Here is a 23,084-nt window from a genome sequence, read left to right as displayed (position 1 = left end):
ATCACAGTTGTATTCTGGGTCATGAGCCTTTTTTTTTTTTTTTTTTTTTTTTTTATGCACGTACATTCTTCATCTCGTTACACTTTTCTTTTCTCTTTTTTTTTTCTTTTATCTGACACTCTTCTGTATTCCGAGCAGGAGTAGCTTTCCATGCCCTCCTTATTCTTTGTCCATATATTAGGTTATTGCCACTTCATTGTGTTTTTCCCTTCCTCTAGGCTTCACTTTCTCCCGTAGGGCATTACGTGATGGCAAGCAACATCACTAACAAAACAGATCCTCGTTCACTAAACTCACGTGTATTTATTGGGAACCTTAACACCCTAGTAGTGAAGAAAGCAGACGTGGAAGCCATTTTCTCCAAGTATGGCAAGATTGTGGGCTGCTCCGTGCACAAGGGTTTTGCTTTTGTTCAGTATGCTAATGAACGCAATGCCCGTACTGCTGTGGCTGGGGAAGATGGGCGTATGATTGCCGGCCAGGTCCTTGGTAAGTGAGTGGCAGTATTAGTTGGATTTAAATCCAGTATAAGGAACCTTACCATATTTTTTTCTTTTTTTTTTTTCTTTTTTTTTTTTTTCCTCTTCACAAGCCTCATGAGCATGTCTACAACTTGGGTGCAATGCTTTCCTAATTAATAAATTCATCATTTTGCAAATGAGTGTTCAGTGCGACAGTATTGTGTGGTGTAGTTATATGGTGTGCTATTTGTAGTTTGCAGTAAAGCAGTTAGGTATTCATTGAAACCAGCATTGTATCTGCAAATCTTGATGTGTCTGTAAAGCTCACCCTTTGTGTGAGACTGATTTAAGCTTAACAAAAACTCGTGTGGAAATGTTTCTAGCATTCGTTTTGCCTGCCTATACCGTTGATGATCCTGTTTGCTTGATTTGTTTCCCAAAGTTAATGCGGACACGACTACACTTTTTGCTTTGGCATCGATCTTACCTTATACCGAGTAGCAGGAGAAATTCTGATTGGTTCGATTGGAATCTATCATTTTACAGTGTTGGCCTGGCCGAGCCAGACTGAAGTTTGGCTTTCTAAGCTGTGTTCCGAGCCAAACTTTTCCACCACATAGGAAATGTCATTGTACATCAGTATGTGCACACGCAAGGGCCAAGAGATTTGAACGGAGGAAAAGTTTGAACTGAAATAGCTATGACTTGCACTTTGCCATGTTTCTTTGAGCATCAGTTAGACATTGGAATTGAACCATACTTGACCATTAAGCTGTAGCTCTACCCTTGCTGGTCCTTGCATTATCTGTTTTCTAAATCTCTACTTTCAGATATTAATCTCGCTGCTGAGCCCAAGGTTAACAGAGGGAAAGGAGGTGTCAAACGATCGGCAGCTGATATGTATGGGTAGGCACTTCCAAGCTTTTAACTTTTATTTTGTCATATTTCTGTTTGAGGGCATTATGCAGTGTAATGTATATGTTAATACATAACCTAGTTCATAATTTGCCTTCTCATTATAGGTCATCATTTGATCTGGATTATGATTTCCAGCGAGACTATTATGACAGGTAAAAGCATGTGTTAATGTCCTCAATTAGGTTACTAATGTTTGACATCACATTCACTATTCAAAATAAATCAAGTGTTTGTTTGAGATGGATTGTAAGCTTGTTTGAGCAGAGCCCTCCTCACCTGTTGTCAGTCAATTTATGTTACTACTTATGTCCTGTCTACCCATTGTACAGCGCTACGGAATTTGATGGTGCTATATAAAATAATAAAGATAGATGTGTACACTTCAACCATATACTTTATGCTCTCTCCTGCCTCTTCCCTCCTGTGAATATACAGCTACTCAGCAACTCGTGTGCCGCCTCCTCCCCCTATTGCACGGGCTGTAGTGCCGTCTAAACGCCAGAGAGTTTCTGGAAATACATCACGCCGCGGTAAAAGTGGCTTCAACTCAAAGAGCGGCCAGAGAGGCGGTTCCTCCAAGTCTAGTCGGCGTAAGTCTAGCATGTGCAAAAGTTTGGCTTTTCTCCTGCATGCCCTTTTTTGCTGTAGATAAAAGTCAAGATAAATTCTACCATAATTCCCACTCTTATATGTTAATATATTATGCAGTGTGTATGTATATACACACACACACACACACCCCTTTGTAGCCTTGTGTTTTTTTTTTTCCTTTCCTCAAATGGACAGTTATTTCCCCAAATCAATTTAATTCAAATGGAGTCCGTTTTACTGTACAGATGTATTTTTTACTTCTTGGGGGGGGATGTGTACGCTTAAATGTTTCCTGCACATGTATAGCTGTCCCAGTAGTGGGGAGTAGCAGCTGTCAATTGTAAAGTGTAATCATTTCACATTGATTAGCTAGAACAGCTATTTACCGCTAATCCCATGGGTATATACAGCAACTGAGTTTCCCTAAATACACAGAACTGGTTTTCCAAGATGTTTACAACAGCCTACCTGCTGAGTAATTGAGTTAGATTGTTCTGTTCACTCACTTTGCAGTTTAAACGCTAAAAATATACAAATAACATGCCTATTCACACCTGCCTAAAACATTGCACATTGCTGTATATATATTTTTTTCATTCCGAATGTATCCTGTAAACCTATACTATGAATAGCATGTTTTTTCTCCTTATTGCATATACTGTCACTGTATAATATTTGCAAACTAACTGCAGCTGTTTTTGTCACAGTAAAGGGTGATGATCTTCAAACTATTAAAAAGGAGCTGAGTCAGATAAAACAGAGAGTAGATTCTCTCTTGGAAAGTCTAGAGCGGATCGAGCGTGAACAATCCAAACAAGGTAAATTCCTATTTAGTACTGTCTGCACCCCTCTTACAGCTTTCCATGGTTGGTTAAATGGCAGGAACATCATATTGCTATTCACCTGACTTCTGTAGTAATGTTCTGCCTTTTTTACATATTTTCATTCAGAGACAAAATTAGATGACGAGCAGAGCAGTAGCTCTCAAAAGAAAGAGGAAACAAGTGCAAAAAGTGTTACAGAGGAAGCAGGTGACTCTGCAGAAGAAGGAGACCTCCTTGATGATGATGATGAACAGGGGGAAGACACAGTAAGGATGAAAAAAATGTTAATTGAATGTGTCACTGAACTGCATGCAGCAAGGTCTGATGCAGGGCTAGCGGATAACAGATTTCTGGCTTTTGATCTGCATCCTGAGTCATGAATTACATTCCAAGATGAGCATAATCAAGATTTTGTATTTTTATAGTAATAAGCACGAATGTAGAGCAAAAACGATTTCAGTACCATCTTGAAGTAGTGCAGCTTGCTTATGTTTTATAGATCTCCCTTGCTCATGTAATTGCTAATTGTAGGAATATGGAAGTATTTGTGGGTTTGACGGGGCAAGATGAAAGAAGAAAACTCTAGGACGGGAAATTGTCTCTGTGCTACAGAGCCAGTATAGTATAATCACAAATATCTGCTTTCATTGTGATGTTGAACTAAACATCTCCAAAACCTTTCAACTGATATACATTTATGTATGATGCCATCAGTTCTATTTTAATATAAACCTATCTTTTCAGCTGGAAGAAATTAAAGATGGTGACAAAGAGACAGAGGAAGGTGAAGATGAAGGGGACAGTGCAAATGAAGATTCTTAAATGTTATATGCATCTTAACCTGCCTATTCTCTCCGTTCATAGCTCTACCCCTCCAACCATCACAGTTGCAATGTGCTCTCTAAGCTTGTTTAATATGCACCCATCGCTTTCTCTGCAGCCTCTTTCATTTTGATACCTCTGCGACTTCTAGAATAAAAGTGTATTGTTTTTAACCTGGTCTTTGTTTTGATCCTGTTGCTCACATAACTAAATTCACTGTGCTTTTTGTGCTATGGGTCTCAAGAGCCATGTGCTTAAATGACATAACCTGTTGGTTGGCATCCCTAAATGGTACAATTTAATTGCCTCTTTAAGAGCCATTTATTTAAGTAATTAACTACAAGCCATGAAGACAAGAAATATCAAGTCATAAGTCCAGGACAAAGCTGGAAAAAATCAAGCAAAGCAGGACACCATCCACCCTATTCTGTGCTCTTCAATAGTGTGAAAAGGCAGCAACCCAGCTGAACTTTAGTTACGTTAATTGTAAATTTTTTACAGTTGCTACTTTAAGGTTTGGCAGTGTACCTGATTTTAATACAATATAAAATGCATGGGAAGTGGTAACTTTCCAACTAAATTATTTTTTTTTAGCAACTGTTGCATTTTAAACTTTGTATGTGCAGTTTGATGTCAATTAAACTTGTTTGGATTTATACATGGAGAAATCCCTTATTAATACAAAACCATTTTTCTTTAATCTATATGTTTATAGGTAACGTTTTAATGCCCATTTGAGTTGGGCTTAGTGTAGTCTCTAAACTAAAAATCCTTTTGTGTGGTTGAGGTTGATGGAACTGTCTCTGTCCCCCTCAGATTATTTATGAACATAGAAGGAAAGGGGAGAGTTAAGGCAAGCATGAAAATCATTCATCTGGCTTACTCGTGAGGGTGAAACCTTGTCATAACAAAGCCTTTTAAAAAAAATAAATAAAAAATTAAACCATTGTAATTAACAAAGGCTAATGTTATATCTTTTGTTTTCAGATAATTTCATGGATCTCTAAAGTTAATTGATTAGGTCTATCTTTTTTGTTCCCTAACTGTAAATATAAGCACAGGAACTGCATGACATTCGAAGCAGTAGCTAAAACGAGGCACTAAAGATATAATAAAAACTTTAGTTTGGACTATCGGTTATGTGTACTGCTAAGGAAGCCAATAGAAGGGCTTTTTCCCCACAGTGGCATAACTATGAAAGATTCTTTTGTATGTTGTACCTTGCACATATAAATAGTTCCTTGGTAGCTGTTGAGCTATCTAATAAAAGTGATCCAAAAATGTTTGGATTTTTTTTTTTTACATTCTAAATGTCATCTGTTATCCTATATAAAGATTGTGGCATGTTTGGAGAAAAAAAATACATTGCTTGTCTGCATATATTCATTTCACATCTTAGTTTTGACAACTAAGCTCTCTAATTGCTAAATGGCTTTCGTTTTGCCACATTAAAGCAAGAGTGATGTTCAGTCTTTACCCCTTCAGTCCCAGGGATTTTTGGTACCTCAAAGCCTGGAGCAATTTTGTCAGTTTAGCAGTTCTCCTTTCCTGTGAATAGTGTACCCATGTAAACTAAACTGTACATTTAGGGTGAGACATTTTTAGTAAAAACTAGCGAGAATTGAAAAACTCATTTTTTATATATTTTCCCTCTGAGTCCTCACAAAATTAGGTAAAGTGGTGGAAAATCAGGTGTCCTGATTTCAGAAATATCTAATTTATATAGAATTTCTATACTGTACTCCCCCTGCTGACAGGGGAAGTACAGGTTGTCAAACGGCAGCCTTATCTCCCGTGTAGCGGCAGGGTTGTGTCGCTGCAAGAAAGTCAGGGCTTACCGGTACGTCCATAGGGATTTCTTTAGATGCGTTTTATGGATGTACCGGTACGTCTAGACCAATCTGCGGCCTTAGGCTAGGTTTCCACTTGGGTTTTTTTCCTGCGTTATTTTCTTGATGAAAAACGCCAGGAAAACCTGCCACTGCATTCTCCTGCGTTTTGGCATTTTTTTCTGGCGTTTTAGCCTTTCTGTGGAAATTGCTTTTTTGATCTTAGGCAGTTTTTCCAGTCTTTACAAGTTAGAAGTTTCACCCAGCTAAAAGGGATTAGGATAAATGGCAAGTATCTGCCCCCTCCTGATGTCATTTCCTTGGTAGAGTTCTACTTAAACACGCCCCGGGGGACCCTTTTGTCTCTTCTGTGGTTTGTAAGGCATGCTTTATTCCGAATGTCTGCTCCTCTAGGAAGATTGGCCCCAAATGATGGTGCAAATTGTTTGCTGTTGCTTTTGGCACGCAGGATCCGGTTGGGTATGTTTGTAATGGCATGTTTGTTCCAAATGGTGTAAAATTCAATATGAACTTTGTTTTGTGTGAAACTCTGTTTCCAGCCTATTTCTCGTAGGACACACAGATACTGGGTCCATCCTCTGCATTGTAACTGTGGGGAAAAAACGCCAAAAAACGGAGTTTTTTGTCTCTCCCATAGACTTCTATTGGAGAAAAACACCAGTGTCAACATGCTGCCATTTTGAAAAACTGCCACAGAGCCCCCAAAAAAGCAGTAAAACGCCAGAGGACTGAAAAAACCACCAAGTGGATATGGCATTGTGCGATTTCCTATCGAAGAAAAGCTAACATCTGGCCGCAGCGGTTTTTCACCAATAAAACGCCGTGTGGCTGAATTGGCTTTTAAAAAAAAAAAAAAACCCAAGTGGAAACCTAGCCTTAAAGAGATCTTCCAATCTACAAGCCAAAATTACTGCTTTTGAAGCCATTGCACTTAAGGTGGAATGAGGCCCAAATATAGAAATGTCTATACCTGCTTCACTCAAAATCCATTTAACCCATCTAGCTAAAGATGCAGTAGAAACAGGTTCATACGGACTTCTTGTAGCAATAAAGAGTTCTAAATGTTCAAGTTTCTTGACATTCTTAGTTCTATCCTCATATTCTCTCAAACATAAAACAGGACACAACTGAGAAGGAAAATTTTGGATAAAAAACAGATTTTATTGATGTGTTTGTACGTTTTGAAATGTCGAATTTCACCCCTTCTGGGGTAAAGGACCTAGTAGTAATGTCTAGGGCTCTGACATCCGAAACCCCTTTTACAGGAAATTAACAAAATAGGGTCACAAACTTGGCTGACAATTGACGAAGTGATAGCTCATGGTTTGCAGGCCACCTCTCAAACATTCTTAAAACTAAGTTGATATCCCAGACCTCGGAATACTTTGGATGAGGGGGTCGAGAAAATCTGATGCCCTTCAGCTGGCGGCATATAAGGACAATCTTACCTGCAGGTAACCCATCAAAGCCCCTATGGCCTGCTGAAATCGCTGATCTGTCCAAATTAATTGTACGATAAGCTAAACCCTGCTCAAAGAGAGCAGATACAAATGTGAGAATTGAGGTCACAGGTACAAGAACAGGATCCAGGTGTCTCTCCAAGCACCAACAATTCCAGGCATGCCATGTATGCCCATAGGCTCTTCTAGTCCCAGGAGCCCAAGCTCCTGCCAAGAGTTCCGAAGTCGTATGCGAAACGCCTGTGATGCACCAAGGTCCCCAGAAATCAGCCTTTTTTTTTTTGTTTGTTTTTTAATTAGAGAAAAGATAGCAAAAAAAAAAATGGTCACAAGGTGTATTGGCTGATAGGTTATGGAAATTAAAGATTTTATGCCAAAATGGCACCTTAAGCCCTTCAGCAATTCCAGAGGAAGCTTCACTCAGGTATGTTTACCTATTTAAGGTTTGACCAAAAACAGGATTATAGACTTAACCAATTATATTGCTCTTCTCATTTAACAATGCTGGCATTGTTGCATGTTTTGAATAATGATGTTGAACCTTTTGAAAATTAACATTGGAACAATGAACCATACTGTATGCTTGTGCTCAAACTGCCAGTTGCTCTTCTATGCTCTGAGTGTGGACTGTGTGCTGAAAGTTACTGGGGCTTGCTTGGCAACTTGTACTCTGGAACTGGCTGGATGGCATTTGCTTTGCTACCCGTGCGTGTGATGTGGCCTGTGCTCTGAAACTGTTGCACAGTGTTGTATAATGTAATTAGGGCAGGTAACACATACATAACAAATATACATTAATATATATACATACCAGGAGTGTAAGTTTTTTTTCAGATTGGTTTGCAGAGGGCTTATGAAAGCTACAAGAGATGAAAGAGCTGAATAAGAAGAATTTTAGGTTATAAAAATACGTATTTACGCTGGAAAGACAAAGAAATGTACATTACCAAAGTAAACATTTGACCAAAACTAAACATATTTGGTACATATACAGTGTGACGGAAGCCTCCATCACTGGGGCCACTGGAGAAGCCTGACTGCCAGCCTCCTCCCTATTGGCCCTGGGTTTGTAAAGACTTCTGTGGCTACCCCCAGCAGTATCATCTCATCACTGGCTGAGGGGATTAACTCCAGCAGACAGCCAGGATCTGCCACCAGGGAGTGACCACCATTCTTTGATGTTTAATGTTGTATAAATCAGTCTCCCCCCTATTGTATTGTTAATCCCGTTACTGCCCCTGTTGTCTCTGAGAGGCAGATTAAGGGGGCGGTTTGTGTCCCAATATCTTGTTTTATGTTAATGTGTGTTTTGCTGGATATATCCAGCTCTGTGTGTCTAAAAATAAATCAGTCTTGGTTTGGTTTAACCCTACACTGAGTCTCGGCTAGTGACTGGGGAACCGGGGAAAGTGTGTTGTCCCAGGCTAAGGGAGCACAAGACAGCGGAGGTAGTCGGTCGGACTAGCAAGCTCCGTGACATACAGGAAAAACATTTGTAGTAAAAAAAATTGGTTAATTTGCTTGCAGATCTGGCAAAGTCCAAATGAGGTTTAATACTTTTTTGATTCTTGGAAGGCCTCTCTTCAGATGGTGGTTTCCAGAAGGTTTGGAATGTTTCAGGAAGGGTATCAATTATAATTTGTTTATTTGTGGGAAAAGACTACTGCATTGTGAATGCCATTTGCTCTTTTATAGACTGTTTTAGAATACAAGACAATGTAACTAAATATTGAGTTATATTTGCCCAAGCGTATAATCCCGAATGACTGCTGTACTGTATAAAGCATAATCTGAATTATTTTCATTGAGAAAATACTTCAGACAAGGTTTTTGGTCAAACCGGGATCATTGTCTTCATATCAATATCAATATGCTGGAATTTCTGGCAGTCTGGAAGGCGCTCCTTTCTTGGCAATCCAGGTTACAGGGAAAAGCAGTGAGAGTTCTGTCGGACAATCGCACGGTGGTGGCTTTCCTGAACAAGCAAGGTGGCGCAAGCAGTCTTCAATTGGGCGCTCTTCTTCAGAAGATTGGGAAGTGGGCCGAGTTCCATCTCTCCCACCTTTCAGCTATGTTCATTCATGGAAAGGAGAACGTTACTGCAGATTTTCTCATCAGAACATCTGTCCTTCAAGGAGAATGGAGCTTCAACACCGCAACATTTCTGCAGGTCACGAGAGACTGGGGTACTCCACAGGTAGACCTCATGGCGACGGCAGGAAACTGCGGCTGTTTTATTCCCTGTCATCGGGATTCCCTGGATGCTTTTTCCCAACCTTGGGCTTACATCTTTCCCCCTCTTCCTCTTGTCACCAGGGTTCTCCAGAAGATCAAAAGAGACAGATCCTGATAGCTCCCGACTGGCCCAAAAGGATTTGGTACCCAGAGTTAATCTGTCTGTCCCTTAAGCCTCCAAAGAGGTTGGGGAACAAGCCAGACCTGCTCCGTCAAGGGTACTCCACCCGAATACCTCTTACTTCAAGTTGTCGGAGTGGCTCCTGATAGGGAGAGATTAAATCAAGCTGGTCTCTCCAAAGAGGTGGCTGAAACCCTGATGAAGAGCTGGAAGCAAGTTTCCAACCTCTGGTATGAGAGGATCGCAAGTCCTTCTCCTCCTGGTGTGCTCCAGCAGGATAATGTCTCCATCAGCAACAGCCTAGATTTCCTCCAAGCTAGTTTTCATAAAGGTCTGTCTCCAGCCACCCTGAAGGTCCATGTGGCAGCTCTTAGCACTCTATCAAGTGAACAGTTAGCTGTGCACCCTTGGATCTCATTTCATGAAAGCCATCTCTAGACTCCGTCCATTCAAGAGGCCTCTGGTGCCCTCCTGGCAGGGCCGGACTGGCCCACCGGGATACCAGGAAATTTCCCGTAGGGCTAGTCGGTCCGTGGGCCGGTTGGCCGGCAGACCAACATTCAAAATGCTGCGAGCGGGATTAAAATCGGCTGTGGTGCAGCAGCCGGACCGCCTCCACCAGCCATGGGCGTGCACGCGCCGCTCAATGGCCGTGCCTCAGCACTTCGTTCTACGTCTTAAAAGTGGTGGGACAAAGAGCTGAGGCCCTTTAGCTTCATGAACGCCTCCACCAGACACCAGAGTCAGAAGCAGCGGTAATTCGGGGGGGGGGGGGGGGTATACGAGGGCATAAGGCTTTTCTGGAGGCAGAAAAGGTTTTATAGTTATTTGTATGGCAAATAGTGTGACTCTGGTATCTATAAGGGGTGTGTTTGGGTATAAGAGCGCAACCGCAAGATAAACTATATGGAGCTGGTCTCCAAACGTTTCCAGGGCTGCTTTTCATTCCCAGTCCGGCCCTGCCTCCTGGGACCTGAATTTGGATTTATCTAGCCTAACTTCTTCCTGATCAAGTTTCTCACCTGGAAGTTGGTTCTGTTAATAGCTAGAAGAAAAGCCGAGATTCAGTCTCTCTCCAGTTTAACTCCTTATCTCCGGATCTTTGAGTATAGGGTCATTCTCCGTACTCCAGAGTTTCTTCCTAAGGTCGTGTGGCCTTTTCATCTCCATCAAGACATTGTCCATCAGGTCTTTTGCCCTCACCCTACGAATGACAACACACGCCGGCTCCATTGCTTGGATGTGAGCAGGTGTTTGAACTTTTACCTACCTATTTGGTCTTTTGTATTCACTGTGGGTAAGGGGGAGGTTCTGGGGGTTTAAATCTTTCCTTTACTATTTGGATAGGCGGAGCCATCTCCTGTGCTACCGGGAAGTGACAAGGAAAAAAAATTCTCAGGTAATAATGATGTCACCTCAGATCAGTACAACCCCTTAGTGTTATAAGCCCAGCTAGGAAAGCTGACACTGTACATTGGATGTACTGCTTGTAAGAACGAAAGAAAAAAAATGAAAATATTATGTAGGGTTTCCCAGAATTTCTGTATCAATTAAACCCCCATAAGCACATTAGCTGCCCTACTGACAATATAAATATACCACATACACCATACCTTCTGTACCATATTAATTTGCCAGTAAATATCCTATGTGAGTTTAATGTGAAATATATACATTTGTTAAAGCTGTGAACCTGTTCTGATCAGGTGGGCTGGATGTATGCAAAAGCCCCTCTAGATATCCCCTCATCTCTCCTTTCAAGTCATTATTACATCATATCACTTGATGCCTAATTAAATGTGTTGCATTGCATTACATGTATAAAGCAGTAATGGATTTTATAGCACCATGGCAATCGTGTAAAAACTGACAATATACAAATTGGCAAAAATGAATACACGTACAGATGGACAAGATGCCCCTTCTACTGCAATCTTACAATGTATTAGGAGGCTGGGGCAGAATAAGACAGAGGATAAGTGGCTGCTTGGGCCGGGATGATATGATTGTACTGCTGGTTTTCAGGAGAAACCAGTGAAGATTTTAAAGGTGAGGAGAACAGATTCTGTCAGAATGCAAGTTGTATGTTGTATGCTTTACTGCAAAGCAGCTAGATAAATCCTCAAAGGTGATTGCGCTACCAGGAATTAGGATAGAGTAGATGATGTACTAACCAGTTTTGGAGATGTTGAGCGAGTGAGATGTTCAAAGAGTGGGATGCCATCTAAGATGCAATTTAGAGAGACAGACAAGTTAGGTGAGAGCTCATTAAAGTTGATTAGCATGTAAGCATAGAGTACCGGGTTCCAAAAGAGAGGATGTGTTAGGGCTTGCATTTGTTTGTCAATTGCTTTTTGTAAGTGGCCAGTTTGTGCACCACAGCAGTTTGTGCACTACATGAGTTGTAAGAAAAAACAAGTAAACCAGAAATTATTTCAATTTTGTAAGGACTTGCATCCCTCCATAAATCTTGAGAGGGGTCTCTTGCTCACCAAGCAGGGTTTAGATGGAGCCTTATTAGTGAGGGAGCAGATAAGTCAGAAGGAAGCCAAGCACATCATTGGGTGATGGTTATATGTCATTACAGTGGGGGAGGCAAGCCAGTCAGTTGTTTCCATCCCAACAAATTTAAGTGAGCATGTTGGGGAGGCAGACTCAGATGTGGGATTGCTGGAAAAAAAACAGTTCTCCCTTAAAACAGGCAGAGCAGCTCATCTAGTGAAGAGGGGATCCAGAAGGAAGGGAAGCCCAAGAAGGTTGTGGTGGTAGAGGTAATCTGTGGCTCTGATCAGAGCAACTGAATGGTTTGCTGTCTCCCGGGTGCCCAGGTTTAGGGATAGGATAGATAGTGGATCTGGTTGCTAGGTTTGGTCGGATAATAGAGAGAAGCATATATCATGTCCCCCAAAACAAAGAAAGAAGGTGTCATGTGTGTAAAATGATAAGTTTAAGGTCTAAAAATGCTTGCAGTTTAGGGAATAAGATCCATGAACGTGTGTGGCAGTTGTGGCAAATGAGAATTTGATTTAGTGGCATGGTATAATGAGGAAAATTACTGGGATCTAGCAATGCCAGGGCCATATGGTACACTGGGTGGTCTTATATGTAACGCAAGTTAGTGAGGAGAACATAGTCAATTTGGATTACATTACTATTCAGTAAAAGTAGAGTAACTTGTCTACAGTAGGTTTGATTTAAAGACCCCCTGGACGAGTAAAAGGGTAAGATAATCTACTATTTGAGGAAATGGCTAAAATGACAATTGAAGGGGGAAGTTAAACTAATCATGGGCGACTTTAATCTTCCTAATTTTAACTGGAAAACCAAAGAAGCTGGTTGGGCCAGGAGTACAGATATACTAAACTCCCTACTGGGATTAATCTTTACAACAAGTATTTGAGGAGCCAACTCAAAAGGAGGGCATATTAGATTTAGTGTTCACAAATAGATATTTGGTATCAGATTTTACTGTAGGTAAAAGTTTGGCAGCTAGTGATCATCAGTCGGTGTGGTTAATTATTCGAACAGAGTCAAACCACACAAAAACAAAAGCTTTAGATTGTAGAAAAGCTGATTTTTGTAATATGATAATATGTGTAACAGACTCCATTTACATGGAGTCCAGGAGATTTTAAAATTAAATTATTGAAGGCAACATAGAATTGTATCAGGCTTGTCAGACCAAAGATGAAAGAAACCATCGTGGTACTCCGCAGAAGTGGCCAAAATAGTAAAAAACTAAAAGTTAGCATTTAGTAAGTACAAAAAACCCCAAAGTGAGAAAGATAGACAAATCTAAAAAACAAAGCAAGTTATGAGAGCTTCCAAAGCACACACAGAATATAAAGTTGCCCAGTTATTAAAAAAGGGAGATAAAACCTTTTTTAGATACATAAATGAGAAAAGGAATGAAAGTAAAACAAGGAATAGTTACATTAAAAACAAAAGAAGGAAGATGCAGTCATGTGAAAAAGAAAGTAGGCCCTTTTTGAATTCTATGGTTGTACATATCAGGACATAATAACAATCACCTGTTCCTTAGCAGGTCTAAACAAGACCCGATGAACAACACATGACACTTTACACCATGTTATGATTTATTCAACAAAAATAAAGCCAAAATGGGGAACCCGTTTGTGGAAAACTATGTACACCTTATGATTCAATAGCTTGTAGACCCACCTTTAGCAGCAATAACTTGAACTAATAGTTTTCTGTATGACTATCATCATTGTGGAGGAATTATGGCCCACTCTTTTTTACACCGTTCCTTCAGTTCATTGAGGTTTGTGGGCATTTGTTTATGCACAGCTCTCCTAAGGTCCCACCACAGCATTTCAATCTAGTCGAAGTCTGGACTTTGACTGAGCCTTTGCAGCACCTTCATTCTTTTCTGTTCCAGGCATTCTGTTGTATATTTGCTGGTGCGCTTGGGATAATTTTCCTGTTGCATGACTCAATTTCAGCCAAGCTTTAGCTGTCAGACAGATGGCCTCAAATTTGACTCCAGAATACTTTGGTATACAGAGGAGTTCATAGTCGATTCTATGACTGCAAGGTTCCCAGGTCCTGTGTCTGCAAAACAAGCCCAAATCATCACTCCTCTACCCTCGTGCTTGAGTGATGATATGAGGTGTTTGTGCTGATATGTTGTGTTTGATTTTCGCCAAACATTGCACTGTGCATTATGACCAAACATCTCCACTTAGGTCTCATCTGTCCAAAGGGCATTGTTCCGTAAGTTATGTGGTTTCTTCAGATGCATCTTTGCAAACATTAGCCATGCTACCATGTTGTGAAGAGGCTTTCTCCTGGCAACCCTTTCAAACACTTGTTCATTCTTGGCAACTGTCTGGAATGTTTTTTTCACTGTAGAATGATATACTTTAAATTGTTTGGAAATGAGTTTATAACCCTTCCCAGATTGAAGGACAGGAAGAATTGCCTCTCTAAGATCATAACTGTTGTCTTTCCTTGTTGGTATTATGTTAACACACGCCTGAATGTTCCAGACTAGCAAACTGGTAACACTTCAGCTTTTATAGAGGTGGTCGCGCTTGCTGACCAATTAATTTCGTTAGCAGCACCTGTCTGCTACTTAGAATCTTAATTCCTATGGAATCAGTAAGGACTACTTAGTTTTTTCACACATGGTTTCTTCATTTTGGCTTTACTTTTTTGAATAAATCATGACACAGTGTAATATGTGTTGTTCATCTGAGGTTGTATTTACCTAATTTTTAGTCCTGATAAGAAACAGGTGATTATTTTATGTCCTGATATGTAAAACCATAGAATTCAAACAGGGTGTGCTTTCTTTTTCACAACACTGTAACTATTTTAACTTTATTAAAATTGCCATAGGCCAAGGCAACTAAAGTAAAGGGGCAACAAATTCACATCTTCTTTGTAGTGACAGAACTTTTATGACTTTTTCTAAAACCATATTCATGCGTAAATTGTTGGCGCTATATAAATAAAAGATAATAATAATAATAATAATAATGTATTTAAGTCACTATTTTTTTATGAATATAAGTTTTAAAAAGTGAAAAACTAGAATTGACAGTCTTATTGACAAACCGATCCATTTTCCAAAAACAACCAGATAAATATTTGTGTTTTTGCTATGTTTCTATTCAACCAGGATTTCACACTAAATCATTTAGTGTACCCCCCAAATTACAGTATATATTGGGGGGGGTTTCAGGGCAAGTAGGGCTTGTTTTCAGTTTCACCCATAAAAACTATACATACTTGTCCCTTCTTCACTTGCATTTTCTTCTTTCTTTTGACTTTATTTGTCTCCTGCTCCTTGTGTTTTCTTTCTTCTCCTTCTCTGTGGACATGTCCTCACATGGAACTTCCACAAGTGAGCAGAGCCCCAATTGGCGGAACAGATGAGAGGTTGTCCCCATGTCTCCATCTTTGCGGAAGTGCACGGATGCCAGAATAATGCAGATAGATTTGTGGAGAAAGTGAGGTGCAAAAATGCTTCTCATCGCATCTATCTTCATTATTATGGCCTTTCGGAGAACTTGTGTAAAAGGGTGCAAACCTGCAGAAGTTCGCCTATGGTTTATTTAGAAGTTTAACTCCCTTCATGGAGTATGTAATGGGTCATCCCTGGCAGATTCCTCTGGAAGATGGACTGAGCTGGCCCCACATAATCATAGTTTAAATCAGTGAGGTGGTTTAGAAATGTCATTGACGTGAATATGCCTTATATTTGACAAACCAATCTACCGTATTTGCTCGATTATAAGACGACCCTGATTATAAGACGACCCCCCAAAATCTGAATATTAACTTAGGAAAAAAAGAAAAGGCCTGAATATAAGACGACCCTAAAGGAAAAAAGTTTTACCAGTAAATGTTAATTCATGTAAACTATTTTTTTTAATAAAAGCTATGATTGAGAAAAATATTTTTTTTGTTTTTATTTCCTTGTATTTTCCAACCTGTCCCCCAGTTACGCACATCTGCCCCCAGGCTTGCCACACCAATATGGCACTGTGGCCCATGATATGCCTTTTAACCCTCTATATACCACTGTGCCCCATGGTATGCCTTTTGACCCCCTATGTGCCACTCTGCCTTCAGAAATGCCTTATACCCCTATATCCCATTCTGGCATTTAGGGGGTTAAAATGCATATTATGGAGCAGAGTGGCATATAGGGAGGTATAAGGCTTTCCAGGAGGTAGAGTGGCATTAAGGGAGTTAAAAGGCATTGTATAGAGCACTCTGCCTCCAGAAATGCCTTATACCCCTATATGCCACTCTGGCATTTAGGGGGTTAAAAGGCATATTATGGGGCAGAGTGGCATATAGGGAGGTATAAGGCATTTCAGTAGGCAGAGTGCTCTATACAATGCCTTTTAACTCCCTTAATGCCACTCTGCCTCCTGAAATGCCTTATACCTCCCTATATGCCACTCTGCCCCATAATATGCCTTTTAACCCCCTAAGTGCCAGAGTGGCATATAGGGGTATAAGGCATTCCAGAAATGCCCTATGCCCCCATTTAACACACACACGCACACACGCACACGCACTTACCGGTGCTTCCAATTTCTTGCTGTATTGCCGGGGCAGCGGGTTGACGTCTCCTTCCGCTGCAGCCAGAAGGAGGTGGAGTTGGCAGCGGGGGTTTGTCTGCGTCCGTCGCGGATACCTTCCCCGGCTGTCAGAGATCAGAGTTCCCCGCACCGTGCGGGGAACTCTGATCTCTGACAGTCGGGGAAGGTATCCGCGACGGACGCAGACAACCCCCGCTGCTAGCCACACCTCCTTCCGGCTACAGCGGACGTTGTCTACGCGGATCGCGTAGACGTCAACCTGCTGCCCCGGCAATACAGCAGGAAGCACCGGTAAGTGTGTGTGTGTGGGGGGGAGACAGGAGGATCCAGGTCCCCTGCAGCGGTGCGCGGGATCTGGATCTTAGTCTCATAATCAGACCTCTATTTGAGGTCTGATTAGAAGACGACCCCGATTAGAAGACAACGGGTATTTTTCAGAGCATTTGCTCTGAAAAAAACCTCGTCTTATAATCGAGCAAATACGGTATTCTGGGAACAGATGCTCCCTGTTGGCCCTTCATAACATAATGCAAAATTAGATTATTCTCCTGCAAACTCTCTCTCTAGAGAGTTAACCATGTCCAAAGGCAGGCATAACAAACCAGCTTCCACCAGAGGGGTGGCAAAATGGGAATGAATAATTATCCAAATCCTCAAAACAGACTGTTAAAATGGTTCCTCCTGGTATTACGGGCATAAATTCGATTCCTGATAGACAGCTAGCTTACTGGGACCTCTTCAGTATGTATGTTTCCCATATTGACATACTTCCTGTGTCTAGTGTCTCTGCTCTTATTGAAAAGTCTCTGCTCCAGAAGACCTACAAAAACCTTGCCCTGCTAGTAAAAGAAGGAAATGTGCTGGCAAAAGTGCTTTGCATGCTGATCATCCAGCATTCTTGTGAATAGTTCAGTACAATCTATTGATTTGGTTGATTGACTTGGTTACAGTAAAAAAAAAAAACACGCTACATATTTTAAAACAAGTTTGAAATTTCAGTTAATAAATGTTATGCTTACTCTGTTTTTTATGGCATATGCAAATAGTGACTTTTCATATGGTATATTAGTTTCTATTCAGATATTATATTGCCATCTACTGAATGTAGGTTGTAATTGCAACTTGTTGACAACAGGTGGAAAACATATTGATGCCAAACAATGTATGGGATCTGCCAAAGGGAGAGATGTCCATTCCTCACTAAGCTCTAAGTGAGAGGTGGTTAACTGAGATTCCAAAACACAGCTTCTCCTTTGCAAGTTTATTAGACCTCTGCCAACAGTGCCAGGCACTAATGGGTTAGCGGCTGCACAATTGGACTTGAGACACACCCTTTTTGTTTAAACAAAAACTTTTCAAAACGTCATGCCAAGTACTAAGTTGTTTTTCTATTTTGTTTTATTTTTTCACCCCCCACCTTTGGGTCTCAGGGCATTAATTAGCTGTCAATGAGCATTCTCTTGCTAGCTTTCTGGCACAGTAAACAAAAGCCCATAGACTGAAAGCAGTGGGGTATGTTGGGAAACTCTGATCTCTTCCCTGCTCTGATATTGGAGATATTCTGGTGGAAGTGCCTCTGTAAACAGTTGTATTAAAATATGACTAGACGTGCAAAAGCTGTGGATTGCAAATGATAAACCTAATTGTGTCTTCTGCCTCCAAGATATGGTTCCCAGCACGCATTTATAAATGATCTAACTCAATTAACAATGATCAATAAATAAAGGGACACTCCAGCCATGCTATGAAAGATATTCTTTCCATTAAAAATGTGTAATGATACACTGTGCACTTATGAGCATTTAACCACCGGTTCCATTGGATTAAGGACCACACAGACAGGACCAGTTTGTGACCAGGAGTACACTTCTACCCCTTGCGTTTCCTGCACTTTAAACGATAACACACTATCGGATCCTTTTTGTTCTTTTCTCTTGGATATACATTCCCAATGTGGATTCCCATGTGACCCTTGCTACTCATAGAACAACAAAGGAACACTGTGAGTGTAAAATCTGCGACACGCAGGGCAGATTATATTTAACTGTACATCTACACTATATATTTTTTCTCCTTTTTTCCATTATTATTTTGGATTTCCACTGAATGGAATACATGAGCGCCCCCTAGTGTACCTTGGCTAATTTATCAGAAACCCCTCCCGCATATTCATTTGCCTTCTTCCCTCACTCCAGATCCTTGTCTTGCAGGTGATGCAATCAACCAAGAGTTGCAGGGGTGTCACAGAAAGAGCCCCCATTGATTTCAGTGGTAATGCTTCCTGGGAAGGCATTCTGCAATATTTTAGGAAGTGTCTGTGGGAATTTATGCTCATTTAACCAAAAGAGCATGTGTGATGTCAGTAACTGACATTAAACGAAAAGGCCTGAGTCCCAATTTGCATCCTATTCACCCCAAAGGTGTTCAATTGGGGTTAAGGTCAAGGTTCTGTGCAGGCCACTAAGGTTTCTTCACACAAAACTCATCAAACTATGTCTTTATGGACCTTGCTTTGTACAGTCATTCTGGAAGAGGAAAATGTCTTTCCTCATACTGGTGCCACAAAGCGCAGACCTTCCCCGACACCGGTGCGGGGAACTCTGATCTCTGACAGCCGGGGAAGGTCTGCACGATGGACGCAGAGAACCCCCGCTGCTAGCCACACCTCCTTCCTGCTGCAGTGGAAGTTGTCTACGCGAATCGCGTAGACATCTACACGCTGCCCCAGCTACACACCGGGGACTCAGAAGTACCGGTAAATGGGGCGGGGGGGAGGGACAGGAGGATCCAGGTCCCCTGCAGCTGCGGGGGATCTGGATCTTAGTCGTCTCATAGTCAGACCTATTTGAGGTCTGATTATAAGACGACCCCGATTATAAGACGAGGGGTATTTTTCAGAGCATTTGCTCTGAAAAAAACTCGTCTTATAATCGAGCAAATATGGTAGCTTGATTTTACATTCCTGTTAGCAATGGGTGTGGCTGGAACACATAAACTCAATATTAGTAGGGGTGTCCACATATTTATGTCATTCAGTGTACCTATCATGTTGTCCTTGTCAGTTCCTGTGTTTTTCAATATGGTTGGGATGCTAATGGATGCTTCTTACAAGCATAGAGATAATGGGGTAAAATGTAAGTAACTTTTAACTTTTGGTTAGTACAATGTATAGGTGAAAATGAGTTCCCTTGTCATTCTTCAATTACAAGTGACCTTGAAAGTACTTACAAAGTAACTTAATACGCTTCATTACTATGGGTGCGTTTTCACAAAAAAAAATTATAGCTAGTTCAAATTGAAGAATCCAAATATATATTATGATTTGTACTAACTTTTCAAACAATTCATATGCCCAGAATTTACATTTTCAATGTTAACGGATATGCACCTTTCCAAACTGTTCCTTAGAACTGTCCCATAAAAGTTTACATTTCTAAAAAGCAGACAATCTAGGTTACGCCACAAAGGTAACTATCACTTTTAATACACTTTTTTTTTTCTCCAACCACCTCTTCTAAACTATATGGCAAAAAACAAAACTGTGCATTTTTCCCACTGTAAGGCACAGGGGTGTCTTTGCAGACTAATTTTTTTATTGTTTAGGGATTTTCTTTAATGTTTTCCCTTGTGCATAGAAACATGGTATTTGACAGCAGATAAGAACCATTTATTCCATTGAAGTCTAAACATTTTCCATGAATACTCAAACCTTAATCAGGGGTTTGTCTTAGATTCAAGATAGCCATACACACATCCCATGCATATTTAAATTCCCTCATGTATTAACCTCTACAATTGGGAATATGTTCCACGTATCTACCTTGGTAAAGTAAAACTGCACCACCTTACATCTAAGCCTCTGACCCTCTAGTTTTAGATCTCTTCTTGACACACTTCTCCTCTTTAGAAATAAACTTCCCTCCTTTACTTTGTCAAATCATTATGCACTTAAATGTTTCTATCACATGTGTAGCATGAGTGTATGTTTATTAGTATTTGGTGTTAGCCTATGTGTGTATCAGCTTATGATGTTATCGTGAGTTTGTGCATTGGCATGTGGAGTTGGAATGTCAGAGGTGAGGCTATGGTTAGTGGTACCTAGGAGGAGAAGTGGAGGGTCAGGAGAAAGAACGTGTATGTAAGTGCAAGAGTGAGTGCGAGTTTGCGTGTTAGTTATAGGGGGCCTTAAATACTGCACCCAGGCACCACTAACCCTAGGTTTGCCTCTGTTCTCAGAAGGTGCATAAGAAAGAATCTTAAGGTGGAGTAATGAGTAGGATGGACATGGTGTGGGCTAATGAGAGAAGCATGGGGGCCCAGCCATTAAGCACTAGCTCTCCTCTTTCCGCCACTAATGCCTCTAGCACTATAAGCTGGCACTCTGCTTACTGTTTACAACCCTTGTAGGTTTCTGCTTAGTTTTATCTCCTCCCAAGTTCCTATTGCATCTGAAAAGGAACTTCTGTGGTCATAAACGCTTAAATGAAATTTTCACCATGCAAAGCAAATAAAAAGCTTTAGTGAATAAACCTTCTATGGGTGCTACTAAGTGTTGCATCTATTTTTAGTAGTATTAAGACTCCTTTATCCAATGTCTTATATAAGCGGGTATATCAGTGATGAGAAAAGCAGAAAAAAGTAGGAAAAGCTGCCATAGATGGTAAATGTGAGGGTTAAATCCAACCACAACCGAGGCAAGGCAAGAATTAGCAGGGACAAGTGATTAGACGCACAATAGAAGAAAACTAGATAATATCTTTTCATAATGAATGTTCTGATTATGTACTATTAGAGTCACCTACCATAGGACAGTTTCTGTAATGACATTTACAGTTTATAACACTTTAACAATCTGTTTGTATGCAAACAGAGTATTACAAAGTAATTACCGTATTTGCTCGATTATAAGACAAGGTTTTTTTCAGAGCAAATGCTCTGAAAAATACCCCTCGTCTTCTAATCGGGGTCGTCTTCTAATCAGACCTCAAATAGAGGTCTGATTATGAGACTAAGATCCAGATCCCCCGCACCGCTGCAGGGGACCTGGATCCTCCTGTTTCCCCCCCCCACACACGCTTACCGGTGCTTCCTGCTGTATTGCCGGGGCAGCGGGTTGACGTCTACGTGATCCGCGTAGACAACGTCCGCTGCAGCCGGAAGGAGGTGTGGCTAGCAGCGGGGGTTGTCTGCGTCCGTCGCGGATACCTTCCCCGACTGTCAGAGATCAGAGTTCCCCGCACCGGTGCCGCACCAACTCCACCTCCTTCTGGCTGCCCCGGCAATACAGCAGGAAATTGGAAGCACCGGTAAGTGTGTGTGTGTGTGTGTGCGTGTGTGTGTTAAATGGGGGCATAGGGCATTTCTGGAATGCCTTATACCCCTATATGCCACTCTGGCACTTAGGGGGTTAAAAGGCATATTATGGGGCAGACTGGCAAATAGGGAGGTATAAGGCATTTCAGGAGGCAGAGCGGCGTTAAGGGGGCATTTAATAGAGCACTCTGCCTCCTGAAATGCCTTATACCTCCCTATATGCCACTCTGCCCCATAATATGCATTTTAACCCCCTAAATGCCAGAATGGGATATAGGGGTATAAGGCATTTCTGGAGGCAGAGTGGCACATAGGGGGTCAAAAGGCATACTATGGGGCACAGTGGCATATAGAGGGTTAAAAGGCATATCATGGGCCACAGTGCCATATTGGTGTGGCAAGCCTGGGGGCAGATGTGCGTAACTGGGGAACAGATTGGAAAATACAAGGAAATAAAAACAAAAAAAATATTTTTCTCAATCATAGCTTTTATTTAAAAAAATAGTTTACATGAATTAACATTTACTGGTAAAACTTTTTTCCTTTAGGGTCATCTTATATTCAGGCTTTTTTTCCCCAGATTTTGGGGGGTCGTCTTATAATCAGGGTCGTCTTATAATCGAGCAAATACGGTACATTCTGTTATTGATTGATGGCACCATACATTCTGCTTATTTGTCATATTACACAGGGACAGCTTAAAGTAGGATATGGGCCAATAAATTGGTTAGACATATCAGTGGATGCCTCATGTAGATAAAATGTGCACCAGCCCCAAACCAGAGGGCCATTGTGATATCATATCCCGGCACTTTTGGACAATAACTGGATAGAGATGGCAAAAAAGCAGGTGAAAAGTGATTTATATGTGAAGAGATGTTCAGATCTCATTAACCAGTCTACCGGTTTCTTTTCTATATAACATTGTAGACTGCATGAATGTATGCATTTTTTAAATATCCAGCAGAAAAATTATTGAAAAAAATATTTAACAGGAAACAAGAATAAAATTATGTTTAGCAAAAAAATAGCAAGCAGAGTCATTAAAACCATTATTGACAGTGTTATACATGAATGCTTTTCCTGAGTTGCTCCCTTTTAAAAAAATATATATTTGTAACAAGTTTTATAACTTAGGAAACAGTAGAAGGTTCGGCAGTATGCACTCTAACCAAAGAAAACCACGTTTTCCCAACAGACTAAAAATTTTTTATTACAGCTTTAAAGTTGGCCTGTGATTGCTTGCTAAGATAACATTTATGTAGTTGAGATATATATATATATATATATATATATATATATATATATATATATATATATATATATATATATATGTAAAGGATATTTTTGGTTTTATGCTCTGTTGATTAATATCAAGTGTAAACTTCCCTAAAAAGAAATGGATTT

General features: G+C 40.7%; 1 protein-coding gene across 4 annotated transcripts; it reads left to right on the top strand.

Annotated features, from left to right (window-relative positions):
- The first annotated feature begins 248 nt into the window (after window positions 1-248).
- LOC149277983 (heterogeneous nuclear ribonucleoprotein C-like) lies at window positions 249-3,616 on the top strand. Of its 4 annotated transcripts, none has more exons than XM_089502463.1 (8): window positions 249-489; window positions 1,292-1,367; window positions 1,418-1,428; window positions 1,459-1,533; window positions 1,808-1,969; window positions 2,678-2,788; window positions 2,921-3,060; window positions 3,539-3,616. In XM_089502463.1, the coding sequence occupies exons 1-8, from the start codon at window positions 249-251 to the stop codon at window positions 3,614-3,616; spliced, it is 894 nt and encodes a 297-aa protein (XP_089358589.1). The 4 variants fall into 4 exon arrangements, with proteins under 4 accessions (XP_089358589.1, XP_089358588.1, XP_089358591.1 ...); XM_089502462.1 differs by having other exon boundaries at window positions 2,678-2,803; XM_089502465.1 differs by lacking the exon at window positions 1,418-1,428 and having other exon boundaries at window positions 1,484-1,531; window positions 1,815-1,969; window positions 2,678-2,803.
- The last annotated feature ends 19,468 nt before the right edge of the window (window positions 3,617-23,084 follow it).

The sequence above is a fragment of the Sceloporus occidentalis genome, unplaced genomic scaffold, assembly GCF_023333645.1.
Source record: "Sceloporus occidentalis isolate IW3139 unplaced genomic scaffold, rSceOcc1.0.p SCAF_204, whole genome shotgun sequence".
Classification (NCBI taxonomy): domain Eukaryota; kingdom Metazoa; phylum Chordata; class Lepidosauria; order Squamata; family Phrynosomatidae; genus Sceloporus; species Sceloporus occidentalis.
This window is presented reverse-complemented; position numbering and strand designations above follow the sequence as displayed.